The following is a 13,338-nucleotide window of genomic DNA, read 5'->3' on the forward strand; positions in this document are numbered from 1 at the left end:
ATCATCGGTCAACGCGACCAAAGCGGTTTCTGTGCTGCAGCCAGGTCTGAAGCCTGACTGGAAAGGATCGAGATAACTGGCTTCCTCCAAGGACCGCTGGAGCTGAAAGGTCACCACCTTCTCAACAACCTTCCCCACAAAGGGGAGGTTGGAGACCGGACGATAGTTATTTAAAACAGCTGGATCCAAGGATGGTTTCTTCAGGAGGGGTCTCACCACCGCCGCCTTTAAAGCGGGGGGAAAGATCCCCTCCCGAAGAGAGGCGGTAACAACCGCCTGGATCCAGCCTCGTGTCACCTCTCTGCTGTTGACAACCAGCCAGGAGGGGCACGGGTCCAGCACACATGTGGAGGCTCCTACAGCTCTCATCGCCTTGTCCACATCCTCAGGGGTAACAGCTTGAAACTCAACCCAGCGATGGCTTACCAGATCATCCCTTAGTGCCTCGGCTGGTTCTGCAGAATTGGAGTCCAGGTCCGCCCGGAACCGAGCAACCTTGTCTGCGAGGAACTGGACGTAATCCTCAGCCCTACCCTGCAGCGGATCGCCCGTATCCCTCCTATTTAGGAGGGAACGGGTTATCCTAAACAGGGCGGCTGGGCGCGACTCAGCAGACGCAACCAGAGAGGCAATGTATGTTCTCTTAGCCGTCCTAATTGCCCGAATGTACTCTCTGGTGCAGGTTGTTAAACGTGCTCGGTTCGGTTCGGATTTACTGGTCCTCCATAAGTGCTCTAGGCGTCTCCTTTGGCGCTTCCTCTCCCGGAGTTCCTCAGTAAACCAAGGAGCCCTCCGGGATCCACTGCCTCGGAGCGGCCGTAGAGGCGCAATCCAGTTAAGAGACTTCGTCGCTGCCAAGTGCCAGGCAGCAACCAGAGTCTCTGCCGGACTGCGGACGAGAGTATCAGGAATAACCCCAAGTTCCGTCTGGAACCCCAAAGGGTCCATAAGTCGCCTGGGGCGGAACCACCTGGTCGGCTCCTCCTCCCTACAGTGGGGGTTTGGTCTCCGAAAGTCAAGCCTCAATAGGTAGTGGTCTGACCATGACAGGGGCAAGATCTCACTACCCCTCAGACCAAGATCACAATTCCACTGCTCCGAGAGGAATACGAGGTCGAGCGTGTGACCTGCTGAGTGGGTCGGTCCTCGGATTACTTGGGTCAAGCCCATGGTTGTCATGGAAGCCATGAACTCCTGCGCTCCGTCAGAGTGACCACCGAGCGAAGGCAGATTGAAGGCATAATGATCATAAGGAGGTTTCCCCCTCCTTTCTGCAAATGAAAAAAAAAGTTTGGCAAATTTTTGCTTGACTGCAGTTTGATATCTTGGTCAGGTTCGCACTTTAAGGCTTACTATAATGTGAATTGTTTGACTTTGGCTACTTGCTATATCTTAGATTACAAGTTTGGTATAATGGCTAAGACAGTGGGTGTCAACTGCTCATCTTCACTTTCTTTGAAGCTCGCTAGCAACTAGGGGAGGAGAGGGTCATCTGGAAAGGAAGTGTGCACGCCAAAACCCATCTTCCCTGGCCGCTGAGCCCCTGGCCTGTACCCCTCTCACTGGAGCAAGACACACTCAATATTACTCATGGAGACCTCCCAGTGCAAACATGGCTGCTTTTGCAGCGGCAAAAGTAGCAGGAGGCCAAGTGACACACCCCATGTGCCTCGCGCACTCCTTATCTAACAGTGACAGTTGCAGCAGGCAATTTCATCTATGGAACAGTGGCCTCTCAAGTGCTGCTCCAGCCGCTTCTTCCAGCAACCACAGATGTTTTTGTAGCCGATTGTGGCTACAAAAGCAGCAGGAGCCAAGCGATGTGCTGCACGTGGCTCACAGTGGCTTCTCAACGGCTACTGTAGTAGCAACTATTTTCAATTTTTTTACCATTATTTTGTGTCTCAGTATGGTGATAAAAGTTAACATTTCAGAAATGTTACTGTACCTGCGGAGGTCTCCTTGTGCAATGCTCTGCTGCAGCTTTGGAGCAAACTTCTGCCTTCCCTGCACAGGATTGCAAGATTGGAGGCTCTGAAGCCATGAAGGGAGAATTTTTGGATGTGCGCTTGTGCAAGGCTCCTCTGAAAGGATGATCAGCAGGAAAATCCCCTCCCCTTTCTGAAAGAGACAGCCACAGGTAACATTTCTGAAATGTTAATTTTTAACATCATACAGGAAAATCCCCCCCGTCACAGTTTGATTTTGCCTGAGATACGGGAGAGGGAGAAAGATCAGAAGCAGGTAGGATAAGGAAAACTTTCAGAAAGCGATGGGAGGGATTTTCCTGCCGATTATCGTTTCAGAAAGTGATCTGTGGGTGAGTTTTTTTTCCTGCTGATCATCCTTTCAAAGCGGAGTCCTGTGCAAAATCCTCAGGGAATATTGGGATCTAAGGGATGTTTTTAGCAAGAATGGTTCTGATGCGCTCCCACAGCGGCTGACCAACTGTATCATTGAGATCCTCCTTGGGTCTAAATTGCCAAAGCTCAAGTTGTATTCCATAATCCCCAGAGACCTGGAAGAACTCTGCATTAATAGATAAGAATCTGCAATGCGGTTTCATCCAGCCAGCAAGACCCTGGTAGCTGTCCTGGTCCTATTCTGGCAAAAGAAAGATAGCTCTTTCCGCTTGTGCATGGATTACTGCAGGCTTAATGCAGTCTGTTGTGGAGAATGTATACACCCTATACTCATGAAGGACATGCTAGCCCACTTAGCCCAAAGGAAGGTCTTTGAAACTGGACTTATGCAAAGTGTATTACTGAATCAGGATTAAGGAGGGGGAGGAATAGAAAACAGCTTTCAACTGGACCCTGGGTTATTTCCAATTCTGAGTGCTACCGTTTGAATTGCAAGAAGCCCCTGCTATGTTCATGCAGCTAATAAAAATCCTGCATGAACAATTGTACAAAGAGGTGTTGGTGTATCTAGCAGACATCCTGATCTCTTCTGAAATAAAGGACGAGCATGTTAAGCTCAGACAAACTGTGTTAAAAAAAAATGCAGCCAGCCCAGCTGTATACCAAACTTTCAAAGTTCCATGAAGACAAAATTGAATACTTGGGATACTGAATCTCACAGGAGGGGGTGAAAATGGACCCAGAGAAAGTCAGGGCAGTCCTGGAACACTCCCCCCTCGCATGTGGATGCAATGCCAAAGTTTGTTAGGGTTCGCAAATTTTTACCAAAAATTTATTCCCACTTTTGCCCAAATTGCCTTACCCATTACAAATCTTTTGAAAAGGAAATGGGAGGGAAAACCTAACCTAGACAACTATTAAATTGGATTATGGAATGCCAAGTGGCATTTGAAAAGCTCAAGCAGCTGTTGGTGCTGAAACACCCAAAACCAGATGGCCTCTTTGTAATCCAGGCAGAAGCTAGTGACGTGGCCATAGGGGCTGTGCTGCTGCAAGAAAAACCCCAGGGAACCCTTCAGCCCCATGCCAACACTTCCCAAAAATTAATGGACGCAGAACAGAGATGGGCAGTCTGGGAGAAGGAGACCTATGCACTTCGATGGGCATTGCTAACTTGGCGACACTTCCTGGAAGGGTCGAAAGACCCATTTGAACTGTGGCAAATCAGAAGAACCTAGAAGCTTTAAAGAACCCATGGAAGTTATCCCCCAAGCAGGCCATTGGACACCTAATTTCAATCATTCCAACTTCACTCTGTGCTATACCCCAGGGGAAAAAAAACTTCCTGGCCGAAGCTCTATCCTGACTGCCACAATACAACAGTGCTAGACCCGAAATCATCCAGCCAGTCATCCCCTCTAACCAATTAGCAGCAGCAATAACCATGGAGGGCCAGGAAAAAGTCAAATCAAACATTCCCTGAGAAGTGCTAGATAAACTGAAAGCCATCTTTAAAAATGATGAATGGCTAGCGGCCCATAAAGAACAATGCAATTTCAGGGACAGACTAGCCTGGGTAGATGCAAAATTGTATGTCCATGCCCCTCTTCAGGAGTTGGTTTTACAAACTTGCCATGACTCAAAAGCTGCAGGGCATTTCGGATTCATAAAGACCTTACACCTGTTCAAACAACAATTCCGGTGGTCATCTCTGAAAAAGGACATTGAAATCTATGTAGCCAGTTGACCAGTGTGTGTGTGTGTCAGGCAAACGATGACCAGGGAAACCCATGGGCCTCCTGCAACTAGTGGTTCTGCGTGAGTGGCAAGTGCGCCCATGCTCAGCTCCATTGTGCAAGGGGCAGGTGTACGTGTCTACCATTCACACAAATGGAGCTTGGCATGTGAGTGCAGGTGCCCGCTGCTCGCACAAATGGAGTTTTGCATGTTAGTGCCCGCCACTCATACAAGTTGAGATGTGCATGTGCTGCCCACCACTTGCACCATCCAGTTCTGTGGGCTACAGGGGTTAATACTCCTGGGCTAAGGTGCTGGCCTGGAAACTAGGAGATGATGGTTTCGAGTCTCCTATAGACATGAGAACCAGCTCAGTGACTTTGGACCAGTTACTGCCTCAGCCTAATCTACCTCATAGGCTGTTAGGAAAATAGGAAGCAGAAATATTAGCTAGGTTCACCACCTTGAATACATATAATGTTTATGTATTCTATTTTTTCTTTTCAGGCAGGAAAGTCATGTCCCATCTAGATTGTATCTGCATACAATTACTAGTCACTGATCACTGATTGAAACATACTAGTTTAGAAAGATACAAATTCTGAACTTGAACTAATACTAACATTTAGCTTAGGTGTGACTCGGGTTAATTTAAACAAAACACAGTATTAACAACAGCAAATTGATCCAGGTGACATGATAAACTGTAATTAAGTATAAACTTCCAGTATTTTCTTAATACCGTAGTTAGAACAATCATTTTTATTTTTAAATGTTTCTTCTCATATTTTTAATTGAAGAAAATGGAGAACAATCGTCTGCTATCAGCGTTGTACAGAAGGAGAAAGACTTACTTCAAGGCATAATCCATAACATTCTGCCACGTGTAGGCTCATCAGTGAAAACCATTGTACTGGCGTACAGTTCAGCCATATCTAATAAAATGGTACAGTATACAATAAGTGATTAGAGTGTAAAAGTATCCTGAATGTGTTTTAAAAATGTGTGTCACCTTTTTTTTCTAGTTGACATTTAAGATGAACTAATAATATATAAAGGAAATACAAGTTGAAAAGATGTTTTACTATTTTCTGCATTCCTTTTATAATTCAGCCTTCTTAAACTTTTTTTAATATAGGTCAGACACATCTTGGAACTTTGTCCTAACCTGGAATACCTTGATCTCACTCAGACTGATATTTCTGATTCTGCATTTGAAAGGTTGATAGCTTTCATTTTAAGTAGTAGTCTGTATATATGAGAGGTTGGTTACCTTGTTACATGTTATCAATCCTAGCACTTACAGATAGTCCTCACTTACCGACAATTAGATTGTTTAAATTTAGATGGTGCTGAATGAATGATGGTTGCAATTAGTCCATGAAGTTACAGTAGAAGTGTTTCAGTACCCTGACAATCATGTGATCAAAACTTGGGTGCTTGACAATTGGCCTGTATTTAGGACCACAGTGTTTGCTTCAACTCCCCTCATTAGCATTTCCCCTCTCCCATCTCTACTGTCCCCAGCTGATTTTCTTCAACTTCCTCCTGCTGCTGGCCTTGGGCCAAGGAGCATCCCATGGATGCATGCAGATGGCAGAGCAGAATGATGGAGCCTTGTCTTCAAAGGAAGCTCACAAGGCCTGGTTGGGGAGGAAATAGCAGGATGGAGTTGGGATTCCCAAAGGTGTTTTTTTTTTCAAGAGGCAACTGGACTTTCTTGTTTTTCTTTGCAGATGTTTCGCTTCTCATCCAAGAAGCTTCTTCAGCTCTGACTGGATGATGGGAAATGGAAGGATTTATACTCCTTGCAGACAGCTGGCCATTTGCATTCTTTTAGCAGGTTAAGGTCAGCTGGAGGTTTATCTGTGTCATCTTGGAACTTGCCTTCTTGGAACTGTTGAAAGGATTGTCTTGTAGATTGGAGATAATGTCATATCCCTCCCCCTCTGTTGAGAGGGGGCTGTTCAGAACAGGAGGAATATGACATCATCTATCTCCAATCTATAACACAGTCCTTTCAAAAGTTCCAAAAGGGCTCCACACGAATTTGCACCACTCAGGTTACCCTGATGACATAGATAAGCTTCTAGGTGACTAACTACCTGCTAAAAGAATGCAAATGACCAGTTGTCTGCAAGCAAGAATCCTTCCATTCCCCACCATCCAGTCAGCTGAAGAAGCTTCTTGGATGAGAAGCGAAATGCCTTAAAAAAAAAAACAGGAAAGTCCAGTTACCTCTTGGAAAAAAAGCACTTTTTGGACAACCCTGACCTGGATGACTGAGAATTTCCATAGATGGAGTTGGGAGTTTACACAAGGCAGAAAAAACATGAGATTCTCACCTAACAAAAGAAGTGTATTGGGAAGCATGTTGGCAGTAGGGTAAATGGCCTCTGCACAGCTTGGCACAGCTGCTTCCAAAGCCTTCCCCAGTTGTATATGCAAAGATTCATCTTTGCTTTAATGGCAGCTCCAGTGGAAGTCTGTGTGTGCATATTGTTGGAGGTAATTGGAAGAGTAACTGCACTGGGCATTCAGAAAGATGTGACTGCAGAAATGCAGGCAGCCTTGCTGATGCCAATACTTTTTGCAGAGCTCCCTTTCAAAGACTTGGCAGAGATATGTTTTTCTTATAAGTTAGTCAAACAGTTATTGCTTATTAGAGAGATTCCCATTTATATATCAGTCATGGTTCCTATTTGATATGTTTTTTCCTAGTATACATATCTACATTTTCACTTAAGGGTGAAAATTTTCATCTTAAGGGATGAACATTTTCATTGCATATCATATTTTTGTTATAGTGTTTTAATATTTGCTTTGGGGATGGGCTGTTAATGTACTATTAGCTGCCAGTATAAACTCTCCAAATAAATACATAAACATTATGATGTTAATTCCACACAATTATTTGTTTCAGTTGGTCTTGGATTGGTTGCTGCCAGAGTCTCCAGCATCTTGATCTCTCTGGTTGTGAAAGAATAACAGATATGGCTGTAAGAAAAATTTCTAAAGCTCTAGGGATTTTGTCTTCCCACGAAGAACGATCTCATAAAAGTTTTCAAAACAGGAGAAGAAAAACTGTGTGGAAAAACAAAGAGATTGCCTTGGAGTTCAGCAAAAAGGATTGTGGCCTGCACTATATAACAAATGAAAATGTGATTAAGGAAGAAGGAAACAAAAGCCATTGGAATGTACCAGTCAGATCAAAGGACTTCAGCTCTACTTATATCTGGATGTTAGATGCCAAAGATCTGGCCGATATTGAAGATGCTGCAGAGTGGAAGCACAGAAATTTGGAAGGAGATTGTGTGATAGAACCAGCCTCCCCTCTCCCTTGCTCTGCATCCTGCTGCAATAAAGACATTTTTGGTTTGAGGACTAGTTTCTGTTGGCAGGAGCAGCAGCCTTGTGCTTCTGCGGCCCTGACTTACTGTGGCCATTCCTTTTGTTGTGCCGGGTCAGCATTAAAAACTTTCCAGGCACTCTCGCCTTCCCCTGTGCTACTTAACCACACACCAAGGACTAATAGGCAGATAGAGGGGAAAGACTTGGCACACTTCAAGAGTGCAAAATCGGACCAAAAGACAGCCCGAGTTCTTCAATTCCTCAGTTTGTCAGGATGTTACCAGATAACAGATAATGGTCTCAGGTAAGTAATCTGTTGCAAGAGATCACTGTAGCTGTTTGGAAAAAGCCAGAGCACAAATGCATGTCACTAGTCCTTTCTTTGGTATTTCTATTTCTCACACAACTGAGTTGACTAATAGCAATGAAGCAATGAATAGCAGTGACGGTTTTTTCCCCATTAAGAGAATCCAGAACAGGTTAGACAAGGCGACCCAAACGCATTGGTAGCCATACATTGCAATGAACAAGGACATGCATTAAATTTTGCAGCTACTGTGATTGTTGGCCAAGCAGGGACAAAACTAGCCAGAGAAATGATTGAAGCCTGGGAAATGGCCCTTCGTAAGTCAATAGGAGTGCTGATTTACTACCAGTCTATTAGGTACTTAGGAGCCAAGGGCATGGTGGCACAAGGAAAGAATTAAGGACTTTAATAGCCAGCCATCAACACCCTAATTAACAACTAAAATAACAACTCCTCTAGAAAAAGTGCAGAGAAGAGCAACCAGGATGATTAGGGGACTGGAGACTAAAACATATGAAGAATGGTTACAGGAACTGGGCATGGCTAGTGTAGTGAAGGGGAGACATAGCTGTGTTGCAATATTTGAGGGGCTGCCACAGAGAGGAATGGGTCAAGCTGTTTTCCAAAGCCAGACAAGTAGTAATTTTATTTTATTTAGTTTGTCAAACATGTAAAAGATAACAGGTATAAGTATAAACATGGACATGAAACAAGGGAAATGAGTACAAATAAAAGACTCTAGAACATGGACAGAAGGCACGCTGGTGCGTTTATACACACCCCTGTTATAGACCTCTTAGGAATTGGGTGAGGTCCACAGTAGATAGTTTAAAGTTGAAGCTGTGGGGATTTGAGGATGTAACAGTTGAGTCAGGTAAAGCATTCCAGGCATTGACCATTCTGTTGCTGAAGTCGTATTTTCTGCAATCTAGTTTGGAGCAGTTTACTTGAATTTGTAGCTATTGTTTGCCTGAGTATTATGGAAGTTGAAGCTGAAGTAATCGTTGACAGTAGGATGTTGTAGCAGACACTATTGTGTACTATCCGACACTATTGTGTATGGTCAGACCGTAGGCGTCGTCGTCACAGGTTGTCCAAGCCCAAAATTTTGAGCCTGGTGGCATAAGGAATTCTATTGTGAGCAGAGGAGTGGAGTACTCGTGAAATATCTCTAGACTCGGTTGATCGTATTAATGTCCAATATACAGTGTGGATTCCAGGCAGATGAGCTGTATTCAAGAATTGGTCTGGCAAAGGTTTTGTATGCCCTAGTTAGCAGTACAATGTTACCGGAGAAGAAGCTTCGCAAAATTAGGTTAACAACTCTTAATGCCTTTTTGGCAATGCTGTTACAGTGAGTTCTGGGGCTTAGATTGTTTGAGATGAGTACTCCCAGGGCCTTGACAGAGTGAGGGTCGTCTATGAGGTCATATCCGCCCAGCTTGTATTTGGTATTTTAATCTTTGTTGCCAATGTGTTGGACAGAGCATTTGTTAGATGAGATTTAGAGTTGCCAATTGCGCGACCATTCTGACACATAATCAAGGTCGGTTTGTAGGGTAGCAGCATTGTCAGTGGTGTTAAATAGTTTTATATCATAATGGATGTAAACTGAACAAGGAGAGATTCAACCTAGAAATTAGAAATTTTCTGACAGTGAGAACAGTTAACCAATGGAACAGCTTCATCACTGGAGGCTTTCAGAAAGAGATTGGACTGCGATTTGTCAGAAATGGTGTAGGGTCTCCTGCTTGGGCAGGGAATTGGACTACAAGGTCCCTTCCAACTCTGTTAATCTAATCTAATCTAAAAGCTACACACAACCAGGAACCATATAAATATAGCGCATAGAACAGGCCAGTGCACATATTCTGGGGAGAGCGAAAGAGGTTTCCTGATTATGGGTTCCAGCATGAGCCTGAAAACTTGGAAGAATAAACTTTTGGTCATGGTGACTGATAGATTTGATCCTGCAACATTATCCTGGGGCACTTATATTTACTTTCATTCCCAATAATAGTTGTGATTTTTCTTCAAATATGAGTAAGATTTTCCTCTATATCTTCTGCCAGAAGGTAGGGTTGAAAACTTCCTATCCTTTTAGGAAACTTCTCCCCTCAATGTCTAATTCTACATTCTAGGAAGATATTCTATTTTTTTCTTGCTTCCATCTTGAAGGCCAAGAACTTACAGCCCAGGATCATTTGAGCCGAAGCCAAGAGCCATGGAAACTTCTTGATCAAGGGTGTCAAACTCGGGAAGGAAGAGTCATGCACTGGCCACGCCCACCCCCAGCTTAGCGAAGGGAGGGAAGGTCCTGATACATCACGTGACACCGTTTGATATCTCTCTTCTAGATGTAGCAGAGAATATGCAGTGAGCTCAGCTTTCCATTGAACTAGGCATTGCAGCAACTTCTCCTGCTTTTGTTTGGATAGATTAGGCAATGGGCATAAGACTTAGAATAACTCTTCTGATATCCTGAACAAACCCACTGGGTAGTTCTGACAGATTTATCACGGAATCCAGAAACATGAACCTACAACAAAAGCATATAATTCCCCATAATTAGAATGGTAGTAGGAAGACTAAGGAACATCAGATATAGCAATATGGTGGGAAAATTTGCTGAGTTCTGATTCAGCAGTGAGACATAAAATAGTTTAGAAATAGCAGCTCAGGATTATGAGGAGGATGAGTTCAAGAGGAAGATAATATTTTAGATGATGCTTTTGCATGGTCCACAATTAATATCAAAGGCTTTTTAATGCTGACTTACTTTGATGATACCTAAATCAGCAAAGATGATCCTAGATCACCACATTCTGCCAACATTATCCTTCAAATTTCAAAATAGATATTAGAAAGGCTTTTCTAGACTTCAAAGAGATAATCAAGACGCAGTGGGTAGGACCAGTGTAACTCAAGGCACCCTTAACATTGGTGTGGAGGTGTATCTCTCTGCATATCATGGGGTGCCTGCTTTTTGCTTAGCAGCAATTAGCTAGCAACAGTCCTAATGTATAAATGAAATATAGATGTTCAGAGATTGACTGGAATGTAGTACAAAGTACTGTAGAGACAATAGTACTAGGAATCAGGACTGCATCTAACCCATCAATTATTGTTTAGGTTTTGATGATATTGGCATATTAATTAAACGTTGTAGGGTATAATATTATAAAATATTATACTATGTTATATATCTAGGAGCGTAATGGCTCAGCTGTTAAAGATGCTGAGCTTGTAAGCTAGAAAGCTGACAGCCCAGGTTCAAGACCCGAGTGCCATGTGATGGGGTGAGCTCCCATTACTTCCCATTACTTGCCTCAACTGTTGCCCACCTAGCATGCAAATGCGAGTAGATAGTTACCACTTTGGTGGGAAGGCAATAGTGTTCCATGTGCCTCAGCGAATAGTCATGCTGGCCATATGATCACAGAAATGTCTTCAGGCCATGCTTTTAGCTACCTCGCCTACAGAGATGAGCACCGTCCCCTAGAGTCAGTTTTACAATCACTATTGTAATAAAGATAAATGATGGCAAGTTCCGCAAATCAGATGGAATACAGATGTTTCCAAGCAGTTTTTAAATTGTTTAGCTGAGAATAATTAGAACAATTTCTTTGAGGATTTGAAAGCCTCTGTTAGCTATTATTTTTGAAATAATACTAAACTGTACATAGATCTCAAATATTGGACTGTTTTTGGTAGGTTTTGAGGTCAATCATGTATGCTAAATGGAACTACTGCTTAGAATTATTTTGTTTTTACTCCCACCACCCTCACTCCAAAATCTGTTGCCACTTTCCACTTTTACCTCCTGTAGATCATTAGCTTTAAGAGATGAATTGTGATTTCCCATGAACTGTTGCTATTTATGAATGCAATGGTTTGGCAGGACAATTGCATATTCCTCCCAGCATTCCTCAGTTGAATTTCTGACAGTCAGAGCATATGGGGAAAGATGGTTTTGGGTGGCCAACATTTTGCAGTTTGGATAAGAAAAATTCTTGGCATGGTGTTAACTTGAGTTTTGTTCTCTACTCCTAGGATGTTGGCTCTTAGAGGTGGGCTACCTTATCTAGAACACCTCAATCTCTCTGGCTGTCTGACAGTAACCAGTGCAGGTCTGCAAGACTTGGTCTCAGTATGCCCATCTCTAAATCATGAACACTTTTACTACTGTGACAACATAAACGGTAATGTCTTTTAAATGAAATGTTTGTTCATATTTCAAAATCTTTTTCTTTATATAGATGGAAGAGCTCCAATATACCGTACAAACATTTGGTAAATTGATTGTCTTGCCAAAGATAGATTTAAAATTTATTTTAAGTTTATGCTGTTTTCTTAAGGAATCATAGTTGTAAGTATTAAATAATTTAGTTTCAGTCAAATAGCTAATGATCTATTTATAAAAAAGGAATCTATTTTTTGGGCTTGCTCTTATTCTGGCATACGTTTGTAAAAAGATTAGAAGTGACATGTAATCTTGTTTTGAAGTTTTTATGACTTGAAATCTCAATATTTTAATTTTGAGTGCTTTCAAAGATTAACTAATTTAGTACCAATTATCTTAGTAATAATATTCTAACTACCAATTTTGTTTCCAGTGCAAAAGTACATTTAAAAATTGCATTCTTGATCAGAACTGAAATAATCTTAAGACTAAATCAATATCTGAACTTACAGACCAAAAATCATTTTGGGAATCGTCTTGGCAGAAATTCTCCTGTATGATGGTTATCTTTAGCAAGTGCCTGACTTACCACTTTTTATACCTCATGAAAGTGAAATTTGCACATGAGAAATGTTGCCCTCCAAGAGTATTTCAGAATAGATTTTCAAAATGTTATGTTTCTCAATGGTGGTAATCACGTTTCAAAAATGACATCTTGTACTGCTTTCATTTTCTCTTTCCATAGTGAGGAATTCCATAATATGCAGCATTTTATTTTTACTTGAAGTATAGAAATTTGAATATACTGGGCGGGTCTACTGTTAACTGCTTACAGGAGGAAACTGAGGCCATGAGGACTTTAAATTTTCTGAGTACTTAAATATCTGAGTACTTAAATGTTCTATGCAACCAGAATTCACAATACTAGTGAGGAATATCCAGATCACACTGAAGTATATTTCTGCTGATGATGATTTTCTGGTTGCAACTGACGAAGTAATGTTTGATTACATCCCTTTGGTTTTATAATAGGAAGTGGAAAAGGACCAGCTTTATTTTTTTTAATTGTTGTGAGGAAATTTCATCTCTTAGCCTTGCATTTTGAGATAAACATTCTAAAAAACACTTCCTATGTAACATTTATGAAAGCTTCTCAGAGAGAAGGGAGAAGAGTCTAATCTTAAAAGTCTTAAAAGACTTCTTCAAAAGGAAATAATAAACCTTGAGAACTAGATGCCTGCAGTGATTCAGTTTAAGAAGAAAAGCAAATCATAAGCTGGTTCTCAACCTCCTTTTTTGCAGGGTGGAAAGGAAGGACCTTCAGAATATTTGAGTCAAATACTACTGCCATAAATCTGGGTTTTTTAAAGAGTAATTAAAATTTCATAATGGTGATG

At 42.1% G+C, this 13,338-nt stretch overlaps 1 protein-coding gene across 1 annotated transcript in view; it reads left to right on the forward strand.

The window, feature by feature from the left end:
• FBXL5 (F-box and leucine rich repeat protein 5) overlaps positions 1 to 13,338 on the forward strand; it is a 28,957-nt gene that overhangs the window by 13,582 nt on the left and 2,037 nt on the right. The window contains exons 7-10 of the mRNA XM_032223848.1: positions 4,901 to 5,046; positions 5,239 to 5,321; positions 7,024 to 7,755; positions 11,812 to 11,960. Coding sequence (XP_032079739.1) covers positions 4,901 to 5,046; positions 5,239 to 5,321; positions 7,024 to 7,755; positions 11,812 to 11,960 — 1,110 coding nt within the window. The remainder of the gene's footprint in view (positions 1 to 4,900; positions 5,047 to 5,238; positions 5,322 to 7,023; positions 7,756 to 11,811; positions 11,961 to 13,338) is intronic.

Source organism: Thamnophis elegans, chromosome 9 (genome assembly GCF_009769535.1).
Source record: "Thamnophis elegans isolate rThaEle1 chromosome 9, rThaEle1.pri, whole genome shotgun sequence".
Classification (NCBI taxonomy): Eukaryota; Metazoa; Chordata; class Lepidosauria; order Squamata; family Colubridae; genus Thamnophis; species Thamnophis elegans.